Below are 14,856 nucleotides of genomic sequence, written 5' to 3'. Positions count from 1 at the left end.
GCTGGGTCTCAGGAAGAGGGATTGCTCTGCCTTGGTGCCTATGGTGCTCTGCAGCACAGGTGATGGTCAAGGCCTCAGAACATCACCAGCAAGTGCAAAGCAGTGCATCTGCCACTGCCATCTCTGGTTTTATTACATGTCTGTCCCAGATGAAGCACTCTTAGTCTGTGGGTAAACCTCTGCTCAGAATTTACTGAGGTTGCCCCGATGTTCCTATACATCAGGAGTAATTGAGAGACTCCTGGAGACAAGGACTAGTTCTGCAGTTTGTGTTGATGCCACAAGCCTAACCCTATCACTACACTAGCAATAGGAGTCAATCAAACCACAGTCTCCCTGGGCTGAGGACTGTCTTCCTCTTCAATCATAAAGTACCTTTTGAGTGTATCAATCCTACATAAACACTTTCATTAAGTGTTAAATTGAAATAACCAGCCAAGACTGATGCTCTTCACACCCACAGAGATGTTTGAAGTACAACAATCCAGATCTGCTCCAGCGTGGTAGTTTCCCATTTTATAACAGTGAACAGGAGAATCCCTCTTAATAGCATTTGTGTCTTGTAGACACTGCCCTTTGGTATGCTGCTGTTTATTTTCTAAACACAGATGTAGATCTATATCCCTTCTCCTTCCTTTCCAGCTTCCCTCCACTGGTGGTGACATCAAATGTCCTTATATTGCTTAAATCATGTAGCTACGCATGTAGCACTTTGTGGGAGAAGGGACAAAAATCACAACCAGGTGGAACAGGTAAAAATAGTCCTCTCTGACATACCCTTTTTGAAAAGCATTTTTTTTTCTGTGAAATTGTAGTCTTTTGGTGCATTAAAAAATTCAGGTTCTGTCTTTGATAGTTTGGGATTGACCATGGGGGTCTCAAATAGCTTTTCAGAAGTTCTGAACATTGTACATTTAATGTGAATGTACAATGAAATGGGAAACATTCCTATTAAAATGTTGAAACAGTCTACATCTACATCTGGCTCTTCTAACAGCCTGAAATGTTTTGCAGAATGGAAAAACCATCTTTCTATTCAGTACTACTGTTGTGCTCTTTTCTTCATTTCTGTGTTATTCTTTCTTCTGCACATGCGCCAGCTTCCCAGCGAGGGGATCCTGCTGGCTCCTCCCTGCCTTCTGGACAGTGCCAACCTGGTTCAGGCATTATTTCCTCTAGGTCTAAGCAACCTTTTCCTGTGTTCTCCATCTTTTCTGTAGTTATAGCTCACTTCAAAGGTGGCTCATAGACACTTGCAGTCTGCAAAACTGAGAACTGCAACAACTTTCTTCATGTGTGTGTGATGTGAGCAGCCAGACGTAGAATTCTGTGGGAAACAAGGAAAGGTGGGGTTGCTGTAAAGAGAGATGAATTACCCTGCAACACACAGTAGAAACTGCTGCTTGCTCTGAGGTTGTATTTCCTCTACCTGCTGCTGTGTAGCAAAAAGACAGACATTGGGCTCCACAGATTTCTGTCATTTATTAGAAATGGCCCCTGAAGGACACACACATGCAAGGTACACAGTAGTGCCAGGGGCAGCACATGTTCTCTCTCTGGTCCGAAGTGTTCAGTGGATCCTGGGTAGCTCTACACCACCTCCTGACAAGTACACTGGGAATCAGTGCACTGGGCATGCCTGGGACAGTGCCTGCTCTCCTCCAGGGAGGCAGTCACCACACTGCCCCTCTTCACAAGCTTTGACACAAACTCCTCTGGGACTTGGTCTTTGACATCAGTCTGTTGAAGTATTGCTTGGACAAAAATCAACACTTGGTAATGAAGAATGATTGAAAGAGTCCAACATTGATCCACCAGTGAGACTGAAGTTCTGGAAAAGTTCAGCCAAAATTCAATGGAAGTCTGGTAGTAAAACCAGACAATGCTGACCTACACAGGTCCTCGCTTTCAGTTTTTCTTCTTGTTTTGTGACAGTGCTTCTACCTCCAGGTACTGCAGCCCGATCAACATTCCCAAGATAGAGAAACCTGTGGCAGAGACATAGGATGAGTCATGTGGAGAATGCTACACAGGAGATGAGGCATTCCCCCCAACTATGTCCTCCCTGCCTTTTGCTCATAGCTACACGGGGTGTTTTTCTGGGATGTCATAGCTCCAAGTAAGTTCTTTTGGGAAGCTGTAGAGCTCTACTTACTTGCTACCATGAGGGGTGCCATAACTCCAATTGTCAAGGCTGCAGTGCGGTAAACGAAGACCTCGGAGAGGAAGTGAATAAGGGCCAGAAAGAAGGTGAAGAGCGTCAGGTAATAGAGGCTGTTGGGGAGCAGAAAGAAACAGGTTATCATCTGGCCCATAGTATGGGTACAAGCATGGCTGAGTGGAAATGAGGTAAACTGTGGCAGCACCGATGACACTTCGTCCCTTATCTAGTGAAGTGCAAAAGCTGGGGCAGGGAGAAGGGGGTGGTGTGTTTAATGGCACATTGAAAGTTTCAGGAATTGTTCAGTCTGAAGGCAGGTGAAGAGGGGAGAGTAAGAATAGGGCACTGGTGAAGTGAGAAGCATGTGTGCGCTTGAAAGGAGGGTGAGAACTGGATGAGCTCAGAACTGGCTGAGGGACAGGACTGACAACACATCTTCCCACCTGTGCTCTGCTACCCTCTAGGGGCCACAGTTGTGGAAAGGGAGTAGGTCCAAAAAATCCTATGAAATAACTGTCTTATAATGGTAAACAGCATTGCCACCACCTCCTGAAAACAGGTAAACAGACTGCTTCCCTATCACTGGCAACCCAATGACATGCTGACAAGCAAATAGGAACTTGGGCTAAGGGTCTGGGAGAGGTGGTCACAAAAGAATAAGTTCTAGCAATCTCCAGCACAGGCTTTGTCTAGCACAGACCCAGAGTCCCCTGCTTGGAAATCCCTCCCAGAAATATTTCTGTTACCAAAGGGAGAAATAGCCTGCCTCAGCATCAGGCTGCATCTCAGGCCCCTTGTTCTCAGTGGTTAAGACTGCTGCAAAGGGACTCTTAACTGGCCACAGCCTTTAGCTGAGTTATCATAGGAAAAGAGTACCCAGAATCAGTCAGACCACAGCATTAGCAATTGCTAATTGCAAGAGCAGCAACACCATCAGAAGATGTTTTCTAAGCTGGAACTCAGAAATTTGTAACTGCTTTCTGCCTCCCCTAAGAAACAGAAAGCCCTCCACACAGGCATAAAGGAGCAGCAGTTAACACACAAATCCAACAGGGGGACGCTTTCAACCCCATAGAAAGTTCACGAAGAGCTTTTGGTTCCCCTCCTCCTCTGCGCTGCCCTCTAAGCTAGATGCTCAGGTTATGACTAGCAAACAAATGACAGGCTTTCTCCAGTGCTCCTGTACGTACGTCCTGTTGCGGATGTCGATGGCGCAGAGACAGCGGATCACTGATGACAGCAGGGTCCAGACGCCGAAGGTCCGAGCCTGGAGCCCGTTCACTGCGCAATGAAAGTGTGGGGACACACACACATGGAGATCATGCTACAGCTTCGCCTGCCTCCCTCCCATCCCCGCCAGGGCGGCGCACGCCGGGGCAGCAGAAGACTCCCGGGCCTGAGCCACAGCCTCCGAGGCGGTGCCCAGAGGAGATCCCAGGACCCACGGCTGGAAGGCGACCTCCAAGCCTCAGGGCGGCCGGCGCGGCCCTTACCGAGCCCGGGGCTGGCGGTGTACAGCTTCTCCGAGAGGAAGCTGTGGTCGCGGAAGCTCTGCAGGGTGTTCCCAGCTGCGATGACTGACACCATCACCAGCCAGCTGCGCAGCACGTTCAGGAATCGGCTCATCTTCCCGACTGATTGGTCGACCGGCACGAAACCTGCCCGCAAGGATCGGGCCGCAGCCACCACTCGGCGTTGCCTGTCCGCAGACGTGCTCTCACCGGGAGCCCTACTGCTGCCCCCGGAGCACGCCGCCACCTCGCACGCCCATTGGCCACGGACGCGACGCTCCTCCCACGTACCACGCTGACGTGAGGCCTCTACCGCCAATCGAATTCCCGAGCGCGCGGGAGGGGATCCTACTCCCGTGGTCCCGTGAAAGGGGTGGGCGGGAAAACGGCGGGGTGCTCGCGCGCTTGTTGCGCCTGCGCGCTGGGGGCGGGCCCGGCGCTCGCCGGTTGTTGTAGTAACGGGGAAGCGGCGGGCGAGGCCCGGGTTGCCTGGCATCTGTGTCCGCTTGCCTCTTCCCTCCTCGCCGGCTGGGGCTATGTCGGAGCAGGTAAGGGAAGCAGAGGGGCTGCTGTCTCAGGCTGAAGGGCGGTAGCTCGCCGGCTCCGGCGTGGTACTTGTGGTCCCTCTGGTGCTTTTGCCTTTCCCGGGGCTGCCGCGAGGTAGGCCGGGCCCTGGGCGCGGCCGGCATGGGGATCGGTTCCCGGGCCGGTAGAAGTGTCCCGCCGAGCCCAGGCAGGGGAAGCCTCGGTGCCGGGGATTAGCCGGCGTTTCCCAGTGGGCCGGGCCTGGCTAGCCCAGTGCGATCTTGCGGCCGGAGGCAGGGCAGGGACCTTTCAGCGGTATCAGCTTGAGTGACTCTCACGAGCAGATAGGGAATAATCTGCTGGAATGTGATGGTTCTTCCTACGCTCCCCTGTCGAGGAGGTAATTTACAGACTGTAATAAGCTTGTTGATGGTCCTGTGAGAAATATGTATTGACAGGAGGTGGGAGTTAAGTTACCTCATGTCACTTGCTGTCCTGCTTAGCTATGCATTTATGCTTTTAATCCTTGTTGCAGGTAACTGCTTTTGAAAAATCCCTTGAATCTAGAGGAAGAACTCTCAGAGGCTGCTGAGACTGTGCTTTATGAAAACTCCCAGGGAAAATGCCAGTTGGGATGGCTCGAGATCTGGAGGAAACTGGCTCATCTTCGGAGGAGGAAGATGATGTAGATGGGTTGAAGTAAGTAGGAAAACTCCCTCTTAACTGTTTTTATCTCTCTGTGCTTCCTGCAGGATTTGTACTAATCTGAAAAGACAGTTGCATTCCTTACCCTCCTTATACCCATGAAGTGGAAGATAGTTGGTTTGGGCCCCAAGCCTATAGGCAGGCTACTATGTTTGTAGCCTCAAGGACCACTGTATTCATCAAGGTTGAAGGTGGAGTTCTTTTCTTGTCTGCTCTGCCTGTACTTTTATTGCTCTCTTCTGTCATGTTCCTAAAATGGGAATTTTAGTGATGATATTTAAGAAAACAAACAAAAAGAATGTCCTTGATTCTTTGCTTATTTTTGTGATGTTTAGGGTTTTACTTTGCTGCAGAGAATGGAAATGTACAGTAAAATGGTATGCAATGCTTTAGAGCCTTTTAGAAAACTGTTTTGTAAGAACTCAGGTCCTAGATTTCCTATTTCTTGCTAGTGAATCATTGTTCTGTCTTTGTTTATTAGCTTCTTTTATTTTTGCTTCTGAAGGAGTTGCTCCCTCACTTTTTCCCAGAATGGAGTTCCTGGACCTACTTTAGTATATCCAGTTTGTGTTCTTTTGGATCCATATTACTACTGGGCACCCAGCTGCAAACTGCAGTGACTTAAAGTATTTAAAGGAATGTTGCTTTGTCCCAGGTAGCTGGCTCAGACTTGCCAGACACTCATAGATGGAAAGGTCCAGAACTGCCTTCACCTACAAAGTAACAGCGTGTCTGCATCAAGTGACCAAGGGTCATGCTAAGAATGAATGTCACCTGGAGGATTGAGTCCTACTGCAAATCCTCAGGACAGGCTTAACATAAACTCTCCTGTTGCCTCGGCTCATTTCCCACTTACATAAGGCTCTAGCCTGTACTGTAAATTCTGAAGCTTCTTGGGTCCCTTCTACCTAATTATTCCTCACTAGTTAATTTTTTAAATTTTTTTCTTCTTCTTCATTGGTGGTGGAAGCACATTGGAGTGCTGTGAAGTTAATTGATCTGGGTGATACTGGAAATAAATATGGTTAAGAAGACTAAAGTGATGCTTAAGAGATGCTACTTGCCCTAGCATCAGAAAGTTGCCCTTTTATCTCTGTTCCTGTGTTCCAAGTATAGGAAGTATGTTGTTTTCTGTAGTTTCTCCAAGTATTTGGCAGACAATGATCTAGCATATTCTGTAGACAAATGTTTCTGTGTATCTGTCAATCTTTATATTTCTTCTCGTCTGTGTAGACAGAAATATTGTCTCTTTAACCATTCAGTCTCTTAACCTTTTCATGGTTCCATTTCCTTGTGCAGTGAGCAATAAGCAATCTGAGTTTTATCTGCTTAGGGAGGTTGACAGGTTTTCTTTCTATGATCTTAGGATTTTATATAACAGATCTTATTTTTTGGTGTGTCCACGTCCTTAATTCTTCCGAGGAGATGGCAGTTACCCATGTAGTCTTGTTGTTTTGGACAGAACCAATCCCTTTATCTTGAAACCTATAGCTGGGAGCATTGTCATTGAATGCTGGCTTGTATTCTACTGAAATTAAAAAGGAAGAACATAATTTTGCCTGTTGTTTTGAGCTAAGACAAGCCTGTTGTAGTCTCTCAGACTCTGCATGAGTGCCTTTTTGTGCACTTTACAGTCCAGGATTACAATCAGACAGCACGCACTAATCTGCAGTTCTTAAACTGTAGACTGGAACCTGCATTGGAAGGACTGGAAGTTGTGTGGATACCAGCAATTGTGGTTCATCCTGAATTATAGGTCCTGTTTTCAGGCTATAATTCCAGAGAACTGCAGCTATGAAAATTCATGAGGTTTCTCCCCAATTACACTCAGTAAAATAAACAAATTAAACAGAACTCTGACTTAGACTGGCAAAATCAACCCAAGAAGAGGATGATCTGGAAAATTCCCTTTTGAGCTGAGTGCCAAGGGTGCCTAGTCTGTGTGTGTGTGAGTCAGCACAACCACAAAACAACAGCTGAAATGCAAAGAGTAAATTTATTTTTGTTACTTTGCTAACTGTGGTCTCCCTGGAGCATCACCCAGGCAGAGACAAAAGTGGGGAGACAGGCACCGTAGAGCTTAGTCCTTGCTGGTGGATCACAAACTTGCTGTTTGTGCCTGGTTTTGAGGGATTTGTGCAGGCAGAGTTTACCACTGTGCTTTGAGCTTTCCCACAGCACGGCAGGGATTTCAAACGTGTTTGATAGGGTGCCTCAGTCTGTCAGACCTATGCTATCTGAGCACAGATGTTCTGATTGTCAAACATGCAAGGATAGAGAACAATTAGAATGGTATTAAGGGACTGGAGCACTGCCTTACGAAGAAAGGGTGAGAGACCTAGGGCTTACTAGCCTGGAGAGGAGAAGATGTAATGGGAATCTAATAAATGTATATAAATATCTGAGGGCTGGGTGTCAGGAAGGAAGGGACAGCCTCTTCTCACTTGCGCCCTGCGATAGGACAAGAGGCAACGGATGTACTACAGCACAAGAGGTTCCACCACAACATGAGGAAGAACTTCTTAACTGTCAGGGTCACAGAGCACTGGAGCAGGCTGCCCAGAGAAGCTGTAGAGTCTTCTTCTCTGGAGACTTTCAAGATCTATCTGGACGTGTTCCTGTGTGACCTATGCTGGATTCTACAGTCCTGCTCTTGCTGGGGGGTTGTACTTGAAGATCTCCAGAGTTCCCTTCCAACCCCTAACATCCTGTGATCATCTGGAGTGTATTTTTCTACACCCCAGCTGCAGGTCACTTGAGCATGTTTACAGGCCTCCTCCTCAATTTCCCATTTTTTTCACACAGCATGTTTGCCTGTGTCCTGTCTGCAGGGCAGGTGGGCAAGCATGGGCAACTACAGAGAACTGCTGTGTCCTCATTGTAAGTGCTCTGTGTATGAGGCTCAGCAGTTGCTCGTACTGACTGTCTGGCTGTTTCAGGGATCACCCATGTATCAGGTGGACTGGTGGAGGTTACAGGCGGATCCCTGTCTTGGTGTTTCATGCGGAAGCCATTCTGACCAATGACAGCTACCTCCGCCTGATTGGAGGTGGGTACAACTTCATACCAGTTTTTTGCCTGAGGGCATGAGGCGGAAATCTCATATTTGATGTTCCCTTCTCTTTGTTGCGGGGAAGAGGACAGGTTAGTAAGGAAATTACAATTGTCTCTGAGCACTGGGATATTCAGAAAGGCTTGATGAGTTGGTGAATGTTTTCCACGTCTTTGGGTTGTGACAAATGTCTGTATTTGTCCCTCCATTGGGTCCTGATGTGTTTTGAGTTGAAACTATCTGCTTGCAAATTGATCTTGGAGGCCATGTCAGAACCTATGGCCAGAATACAAATTTGCTACTCTGTAGTGAAGAACTTAAAACCAGTCTTTGCCTGCTATGTATGTGAATGCTCCACTATGGATGAACTGCAGCTGTAGTGTGCTGAGTCCTGGTGATGCTCTTCTGTCTTCTTTGTTAGCACAGGCAATTTTGATTTGTTCTTGCAGCTGCAGGTTCTAATATTGTGTCTCTTGCCCTCTTAACAGAGCGCTACCGCTTGTCCTATAAGATTGTGCGAACAGACAGCCGCCTGGTCCGAAGCATTCTGACTGCCCATGGCTTCCATGAGGTGAGTGCAAGGATCTTCAGATCTGATTATGTGCCGTGCTGGGAAGTGATGATAATGATTGATGACAATGATGATTATGTTTTGCGTTTTGCTGTGTGATGTTTTGTTTTTTTTTTTTTAATGTACTCTGCAGGGTTAGAAACTAGGACTAAGAGTTGGAGTTGTTCAGTCTGGAGAAGAGAAGGCTCTGAGGAGACCTTATTGTGGCCTTCCAGTATCTGAAGGGGGCCTACAATAAAGCTGGTGAGGGACTTTTTAGGGTGTCAAGTAGTGATAGGAATGTGGGGGAATGGATCCAAGTTAGGGGAGGGTAGATTTAGATTAGATGTTAGGAAGAAATTCTTCACCTTGAGGGTGGTGAGACACTGGAACAGGTTGCCCAGGGAGGTGAAGGAAGCCTCACCCCTGGCTATTTTTAAGGCCAGGCTGTATGTTGCTCTGGGCAAGCTGATCTAGCATGAGGTGTCCCTGCCCATGGCTTGGGGGTTTGAACTAGGTGATCCTTGAGATCCCTTCCAACGCTGACAATTCTATGATTCTATGAGGGTTTTTTTTTTTTTTTTTTCACATACTCTGCTAAGTCAGGCAGGAAGCATGTTGTGATTTTGATCTCTCAAAAGAGTACCTTTTAGCCTTAAGCCTGCAAAATTAGGGAAGAAGCAGTGCTGGAGTTGGGTCATGTGTTTTTCTCTTTTTGCTTTTAAAGCGTCATCTCGCACCCTTGGGGAGATCTGAAGGATTTAATCCCTCAGCCTTTGCCAGCTCATGATGTATTGACGTAGCATTTCACATTTACCTTCTAACATGGTCTTGCTCTAATGAATGTCCTGTATGCCAGAAGATGTGTGGGTGGTGGATTTTTCTTCTCAGTAACACCGAGTTAAGGAACTGGTCTCACAAATTTCCTGAAGAAATATAAAATGCTTTACAAATTGGGTTTAAATAGTCTATAAAAAGAAGAAACCCACAAGTTTGTTTAGAAAAATATGACATAGTTATTTCCCTGCACTACTGTACAGTAGGACAGGAGTCTGGCTAGAGTTGCCCTAATATTTGAGATGGGCAGAGGAGGTCATCTTAAGTTAGAATTGTTTTAGCCTCATAGACATAAGGTCCCAGTCTCTAGGACAAGTGGTAGTGCTTTTCATTAGCTCTCTGTTTTCGTGTGTGATGTTTTTGTGTTGCTTTTTAGGTGCACCCTAATAGCAGTGATTATAATCTCATGTGGACAGGATCACACTTGAAGCCCTACTTGCTGCGCTCCCTTACAGATATTCAGAAAGTCAATCATTTCCCTAGGTAAGGCCTAGGTATCATGTCTTGCTGAACATCTTTCTGATAGTTTGCAAAAATTTGAACAAAGTGAGCTGTAAACAAAAAAGCTGCCAGAATATACATGATACTGAAAACTCTTAATGCACTGGGCCTGTGCCACATGCTGGCTTCATTCTAAACAGGCTTTGAGTTGAAGCACTGTAGCCTCAATACTGGATTTTTGAATTTAAAAAAAAATTTCTTTATTTGGTGGTATAAGTATTTGGCACTTTATGTTCTTAGTTACAGAGAGTCATATATCACTTGCTAAAGTTTATGAACCCCATTGTAACAGTTTGCTGTGTTTCAGTCCTGTCTTGGGAATTGTAAGAGGTGCTCCAAACGAGGGTAGATATTAATATGGGACAGAGACAGTAGAACTGAAGAGTAGTGACAGATTAGGGGTTAGACATCTGGCAGGTCTGCAGATGGTTGTGTAACTTGGATGAAGGGTTGCTGTAATGTGTCTGTTAGCTTTTCATGTGGGCAAAAAAATACATAGTCTCTTGTTTTGGGACTTCAGGTCATATGAACTGACCCGAAAGGACAGACTATACAAGAATGTCAGTCGTATGCAGCTGGCCCATGGATTCAAGACATTCCATATCCTACCTCAGACCTTTATCCTCCCAGCTGAATACCAGGACTTCTGCAGTAAGTCAGTGGCTGATGGTGCTTAGACCTGAAGCAAAATAACTGGGTGGGGGTAAGGAAGTTACTTTTAATAATCTGGCCCGTTGATCATGCCAGTGGTTAAGGCAACAAAATTAGAGGAGGCTGGAAAGATGGTAGAAAAGATCCTCATGATTCTTTTTATAATTTTTTCTTTGCTCTGTGCCTGTTTGAGTCCTCAAGAAGCTGATGTAGGCTTAAGGCTCCAGCTCTTTTTTGTGCATAGTGTTGTTGATGATCAACTTTACAATATCCTTGACTGATTTCTGGGAGTACTGAAGAGAAAAGTGCCAAAAGGAGGCATAGGGCCCAGAAATTGGATCTATCGATCTATTGGAGTAGCAGGAGGGGTTTCATAATAATTGCAGTGAGTCCCAAGAGGTAAAAATGTAAAAAAAAAAAAAATTAAAAAAAAAAAGTAGATTTTGATCTCTTCATGGAGTTCTCTAGACCTTAGTGTAGGCAATGTTCTTGATTCTTGCTCCCTTGTAAATAAGTAAGATGGAAGATGTTTCAGACTCATGCTGTTTTGTTTTCACCAGATACCTATTCTAAGGACAGAGGCCTATGGATAGTGAAGCCTGTGGCCTCTTCCAGGGGTCGGGGTGTCTACCTGATAAACAATGTAAGTGCTCAGCAAAAGGACTGCTCTTCAGTAACACTGTCTGCAAAACTATGCCAGACACTGGCTCTGCTCTGGGTTTCAACCACACTTTGGTGAGCAGCTTGACAGCCCTGAGCAGCTGTCAAAGCCTGCCTGGGTCAATGCTGCCTAATCAAAAGCAATCTATTTCTTTGTATCATGTAATTATTTTGGAACCTACTTTCAACTCTTAGCTTATTAGGAGCAAGTTCATGCTCCTTGAGACAGTTTGGGAGGCTGTGCTTCATACTCTGTGTCTGACAGTAGGCTGACCTTGGGAAGATTCCCAGAACTTTCCTTGGTTGTTTCCCTGTGTGACCTAAGCAGTCTCAGTCTCCTTGTCTCTCTCTTTCCCTTGGAAAAGAACAGTTAAAATGAAACCTTATGTGATAGAGTAGGATGTGCATCAGTCTTAGAGCTGTGTTGTCTAAATGCCCGTGTGCCCTTACTGAGGTGTAATGGGGATGATCCTTTGAATTCAGTGTGCTGGTTATAGTGTCTTTTGCCCACTGAGGGCTTTTCAGGGAGCTAGGTTGTCGTAGGTAACAAATGCATCTGGGCAGGAGCCAAACACATGAGGGAATTCCAACAAATATTCTCAGCAGCAAAACTGACTGGTGAGTCATTTTACTTTTACTCACTCAAGTGCCTTTAACCTCTCCTGCACTGAAGGGGAGGGTCATGCTGCCCTCATCTGTTCTCTGCTTGGATCGCCTCCATTAAAATAGGGGAGCAATTTGCTGAGTGTATGAGGTAAATATTTCCAGAGCTACACTCAGCTTTTTTCTTGCTTGAAAAAGAGGAACGAGTTCAGGCTTCTATGTCAGTTGGCCACAAACTGGGGAAAAGACCCTTCTGGCACCAATCTCTCTTTGTGCATATCTGTTCCAGAAACACTTCATCTACTTTGGCCTAAAGACTATGGTTTCCTTCAGTGTGATGCCATTTAGGGAGTGTTCTATAATCTCATCCCAGAAGTGTTTTAAAAACCAAGCCAAGACATAAACAAACAAACAAAATCAATTAAAAAAACCAAACCAAAACAAAAACCCACAACCAAACCAACCAACCCCTATCCCCTTGCCCCCAAAATCCCAAACACCACCACAAAGCAACCAAAACCCCCTAACAACAAACCCTGAATTTCTCTGGTTGATAATAAAAGAGATTGTCACTCCTGTGTGATGTGCTGAGGGAAGCTGAAGTTGCTCCCTCATGCTTGTGTGTGTGCACTCTGTATGCCTCGGCCTCTTGCTCGTGATGCTGCTGATGTGGCTGGATACATGCAAGCTTGAATAAAGGCAGGATGGTGGGGTTCATTTGGCTCTTTTACAAGTGGAAGGCAAGAAAATGTTTTGATCCCATGAATATGTGATGTACATTTGTCAGAACTTTCTGATCTGAGTTACGAGGGTAGCATCTTCCTGGTACAGTAGCCCCCGCTGTGATCTGAATCTCAATAGAAGACAGTTAATCATGTAGGCAAGAGGATGAATAGCAGCCCAGGATCTAGTCATAAAGTTGAGGAGTTATTTTTTTTAGTTGTGGATTCCTTACCACAATTGTACCACACTTGCAGTGTCTTCTAAACTTCTCTTCCATGTGTTTGATTAAACACTTGAGAAGCAAAAAGAATGACATTCACTTTTTAGATGTGTTTTTTGCCTGCCTACTTTACATAATTGCCATGTGGCTGTTCAATCTGTATTCTCCTCTAAGGAGCACTTAACTGAAAGATTCAATGAGCAGTGTTTTTGGCAGTTCTCAGGTTTCTGATTAAAGTCTAACATATCCTAAGTGTGTTGTGACTGACAGTGGTGTATTTGCATTTTGGTTCTGTTTCCTGCCTCCCCAAACACAGCGGTTGGTGCAGAGTGGCTTTATGAGGGAAAGGTTGGAAAAAAAATAAAGTGGTGGGTTTGATCTGCTCATCTTATTCTTTAAGCCTCCTGTTTTTTCAGTTTTGGGTTCTCTGTTCTTCTGTAGCCAAACCAGATTGTCCTGAAAGACAACATCCTGGTTTCTCGTTACATCAGCAACCCCCTGCTCATAGACGGTGAGTGTGCTCAGGAACTGCTTTTCTCTCTTTTCCCAACCCCACACCTGAGGATCTCTGCAATTTTGCCAGAGTTTAGTTGGGTAATTGAGTGCTCTATCTTTCACTAGTACCAGAAAAATGTAACTAGAGAATTCCTTAATGTGGAAGCTTTTCAACAGGCTATGTCAGCAGCAGATAATGGTTTATTGCTCTCAGCCTGTTGAAATGATTCAGCTGGATCTGATGTCTAAGAAGGTTATTTGCAACCACTGGCTTTTGGTAACTGTATTCCAGATTTCAAATTCGACGTGCGCCTCTACGTTCTGGTTACATCCTATGATCCCCTGGTCATCTATCTCTACGAGGAAGGATTGGCCAGGTAGGGAGGTTTCTTCTTTCTCAGTGTACCTGCACATGGTGATCCAGAGACGTCTTGGCTTCCCTCTGTACTCCTTACACAACTGCAAGTGAGGGAAGTGCCAGACAGTGAGTTCTGCAGAGTTTAAACATCTGGTACTTTGTGATGCTGTGTGTTAGTTTTCTTTATATAGATCTTTGGGGGTGGACTTCTTTACATATGTAGTAAATAAAGCAAGTTTTCAACTCTGAATGGCCTAGGATTGCTAGGATATTCTAAAATTGGACCATCCATAGCAGGCCTCCAAAACAAGATTTGTGCCATCATTAGTGTCTTAAAGGTAGATCTGCTGATTGTGATAAAGGTATTTACTTTTGGAAAAATCCACCTGTGTAGGACTTTTCTGGAAGATAATAGTCCAGAAGGTCTTACTGGTAGCAAGATTGCAGATCCTGGGTAAAAAAATCTCTTAAAATAATACTCTGATTTCTTGGAGTTTGTGATTTGGTGTCCCTACTTGATAACGTGAATGCTGGCTGGCTGAATTTCTTTGTTCTTTTGAGGATGAGAATGTTACCTCTAGAGCTTGAAATGTATTGCAGTCAGCCCTGAACGGATACTTTTGTTAACAAGTAAATTTTCTTTCTGAGTATCCATCCAGAAGCATCAGTTTCAGCAATTCTAGACTCTCTATCTTGGTAAGATCTCAGGTGACAGTAATATTTGCAAATTACTTTTCAGTGTCCTAAGATCCTTAGCAATTTTACATGTGTTTTGATTCCAGTTGTTTAAACTCTCATCAGCTCTGGAGCACATGCTGTCCATGTACATGGCAAGTGGAACATACATGCAGCACACTATTTGTTCAAACTCTAATCAAGTCTGGAGCATGTTCTGTCCATGTACATGGCAGGTGGAAGATATGTGGAGCACACCACAGAACACAACTAATAATAGTTTACCATTTCCTTCAGATTGCATCCCAATTTACAGCTGCCTGTTGAGAGGTAGCTATTGTATGGAAACTGTAGCACTGGGTATCTCAGTAATGCTGTGTAATACAATCAGCTGTACCAGTACAGCTGTGGGACTGGTGTAGATGGAATAATGGGATGTTATCTCTGGTCCAAGGACAGTCCTGACTCTGGAGGGTAACTCTAGTTCTGGTACTGAACTTCATCTACCCACTGAGCACTTTCAGCTGTAGTGTCAACTACGGCTAAAGGCTTGTAGAGAGACTTGTAGTTGAATGCTTTTATATGGTAGATAGGCATTTATTGCAACCAATATCTTTAATTTCTTTTAA

At 45.2% G+C, this 14,856-nt stretch overlaps 2 protein-coding genes across 2 annotated transcripts in view; one reads left to right on the top strand and one right to left on the bottom strand.

The window, feature by feature from the left end:
• Window positions 1–1,908: 1,908 nt before the first annotated feature.
• On the bottom strand, window positions 1,909–3,787 carry ERG28 (ergosterol biosynthesis 28 homolog). Its single transcript, XM_054400643.1, has 4 exons — window positions 3,655–3,787; window positions 3,352–3,442; window positions 2,156–2,274; window positions 1,909–1,988 (listed from the first exon to the last, which is right to left on the bottom strand). The coding sequence occupies exons 1-4, from the start codon at window positions 3,785–3,787 to the stop codon at window positions 1,909–1,911; spliced, it is 423 nt and encodes a 140-aa protein (XP_054256618.1).
• A 1,032-nt stretch (window positions 3,788–4,819) lies between these two features.
• TTLL5 (tubulin tyrosine ligase like 5) overlaps window positions 4,820–14,856 on the top strand; it is a 118,741-nt gene continuing 108,704 nt past the window's right edge. The window contains exons 1-8 of the mRNA XM_054400474.1: window positions 4,820–4,896; window positions 7,842–7,951; window positions 8,443–8,525; window positions 9,718–9,824; window positions 10,363–10,493; window positions 11,054–11,136; window positions 13,141–13,210; window positions 13,487–13,571. Coding sequence (XP_054256449.1) covers window positions 4,820–4,896; window positions 7,842–7,951; window positions 8,443–8,525; window positions 9,718–9,824; window positions 10,363–10,493; window positions 11,054–11,136; window positions 13,141–13,210; window positions 13,487–13,571 — 746 coding nt within the window. The remainder of the gene's footprint in view (window positions 4,897–7,841; window positions 7,952–8,442; window positions 8,526–9,717; window positions 9,825–10,362; window positions 10,494–11,053; window positions 11,137–13,140; window positions 13,211–13,486; window positions 13,572–14,856) is intronic.

The sequence above is a fragment of the Indicator indicator genome, chromosome 4 (assembly GCF_027791375.1).
Source record: "Indicator indicator isolate 239-I01 chromosome 4, UM_Iind_1.1, whole genome shotgun sequence".
Classification (NCBI taxonomy): domain Eukaryota; kingdom Metazoa; phylum Chordata; class Aves; order Piciformes; family Indicatoridae; genus Indicator; species Indicator indicator.
Note: the sequence above shows the minus strand (reverse complement) of the source record. Positions and strands in the feature narration are given on the sequence as shown.

Bases quoted from the DNA above. Each gene is read 5' to 3' on its own strand.
- ERG28 (XM_054400643.1), bottom strand. From the start codon at position 3,787: ATGAGCCGATTCCTGAACGTGCTGCGCAGCTGGCTGGTGATGGTGTCA. The intron at 3,443-3,654 runs GTAAGGGCCGCG...TTCATTGCGCAG, and splicing joins CACCGCCAGCCCCGGGCTCG to TGAACGGGCTCCAGGCTCGG. The intron at 2,275-3,351 runs GTACGTACAGGA...GCTCCCCAACAG, and splicing joins ATCGACATCCGCAACAGGAC to CCTCTATTACCTGACGCTCT.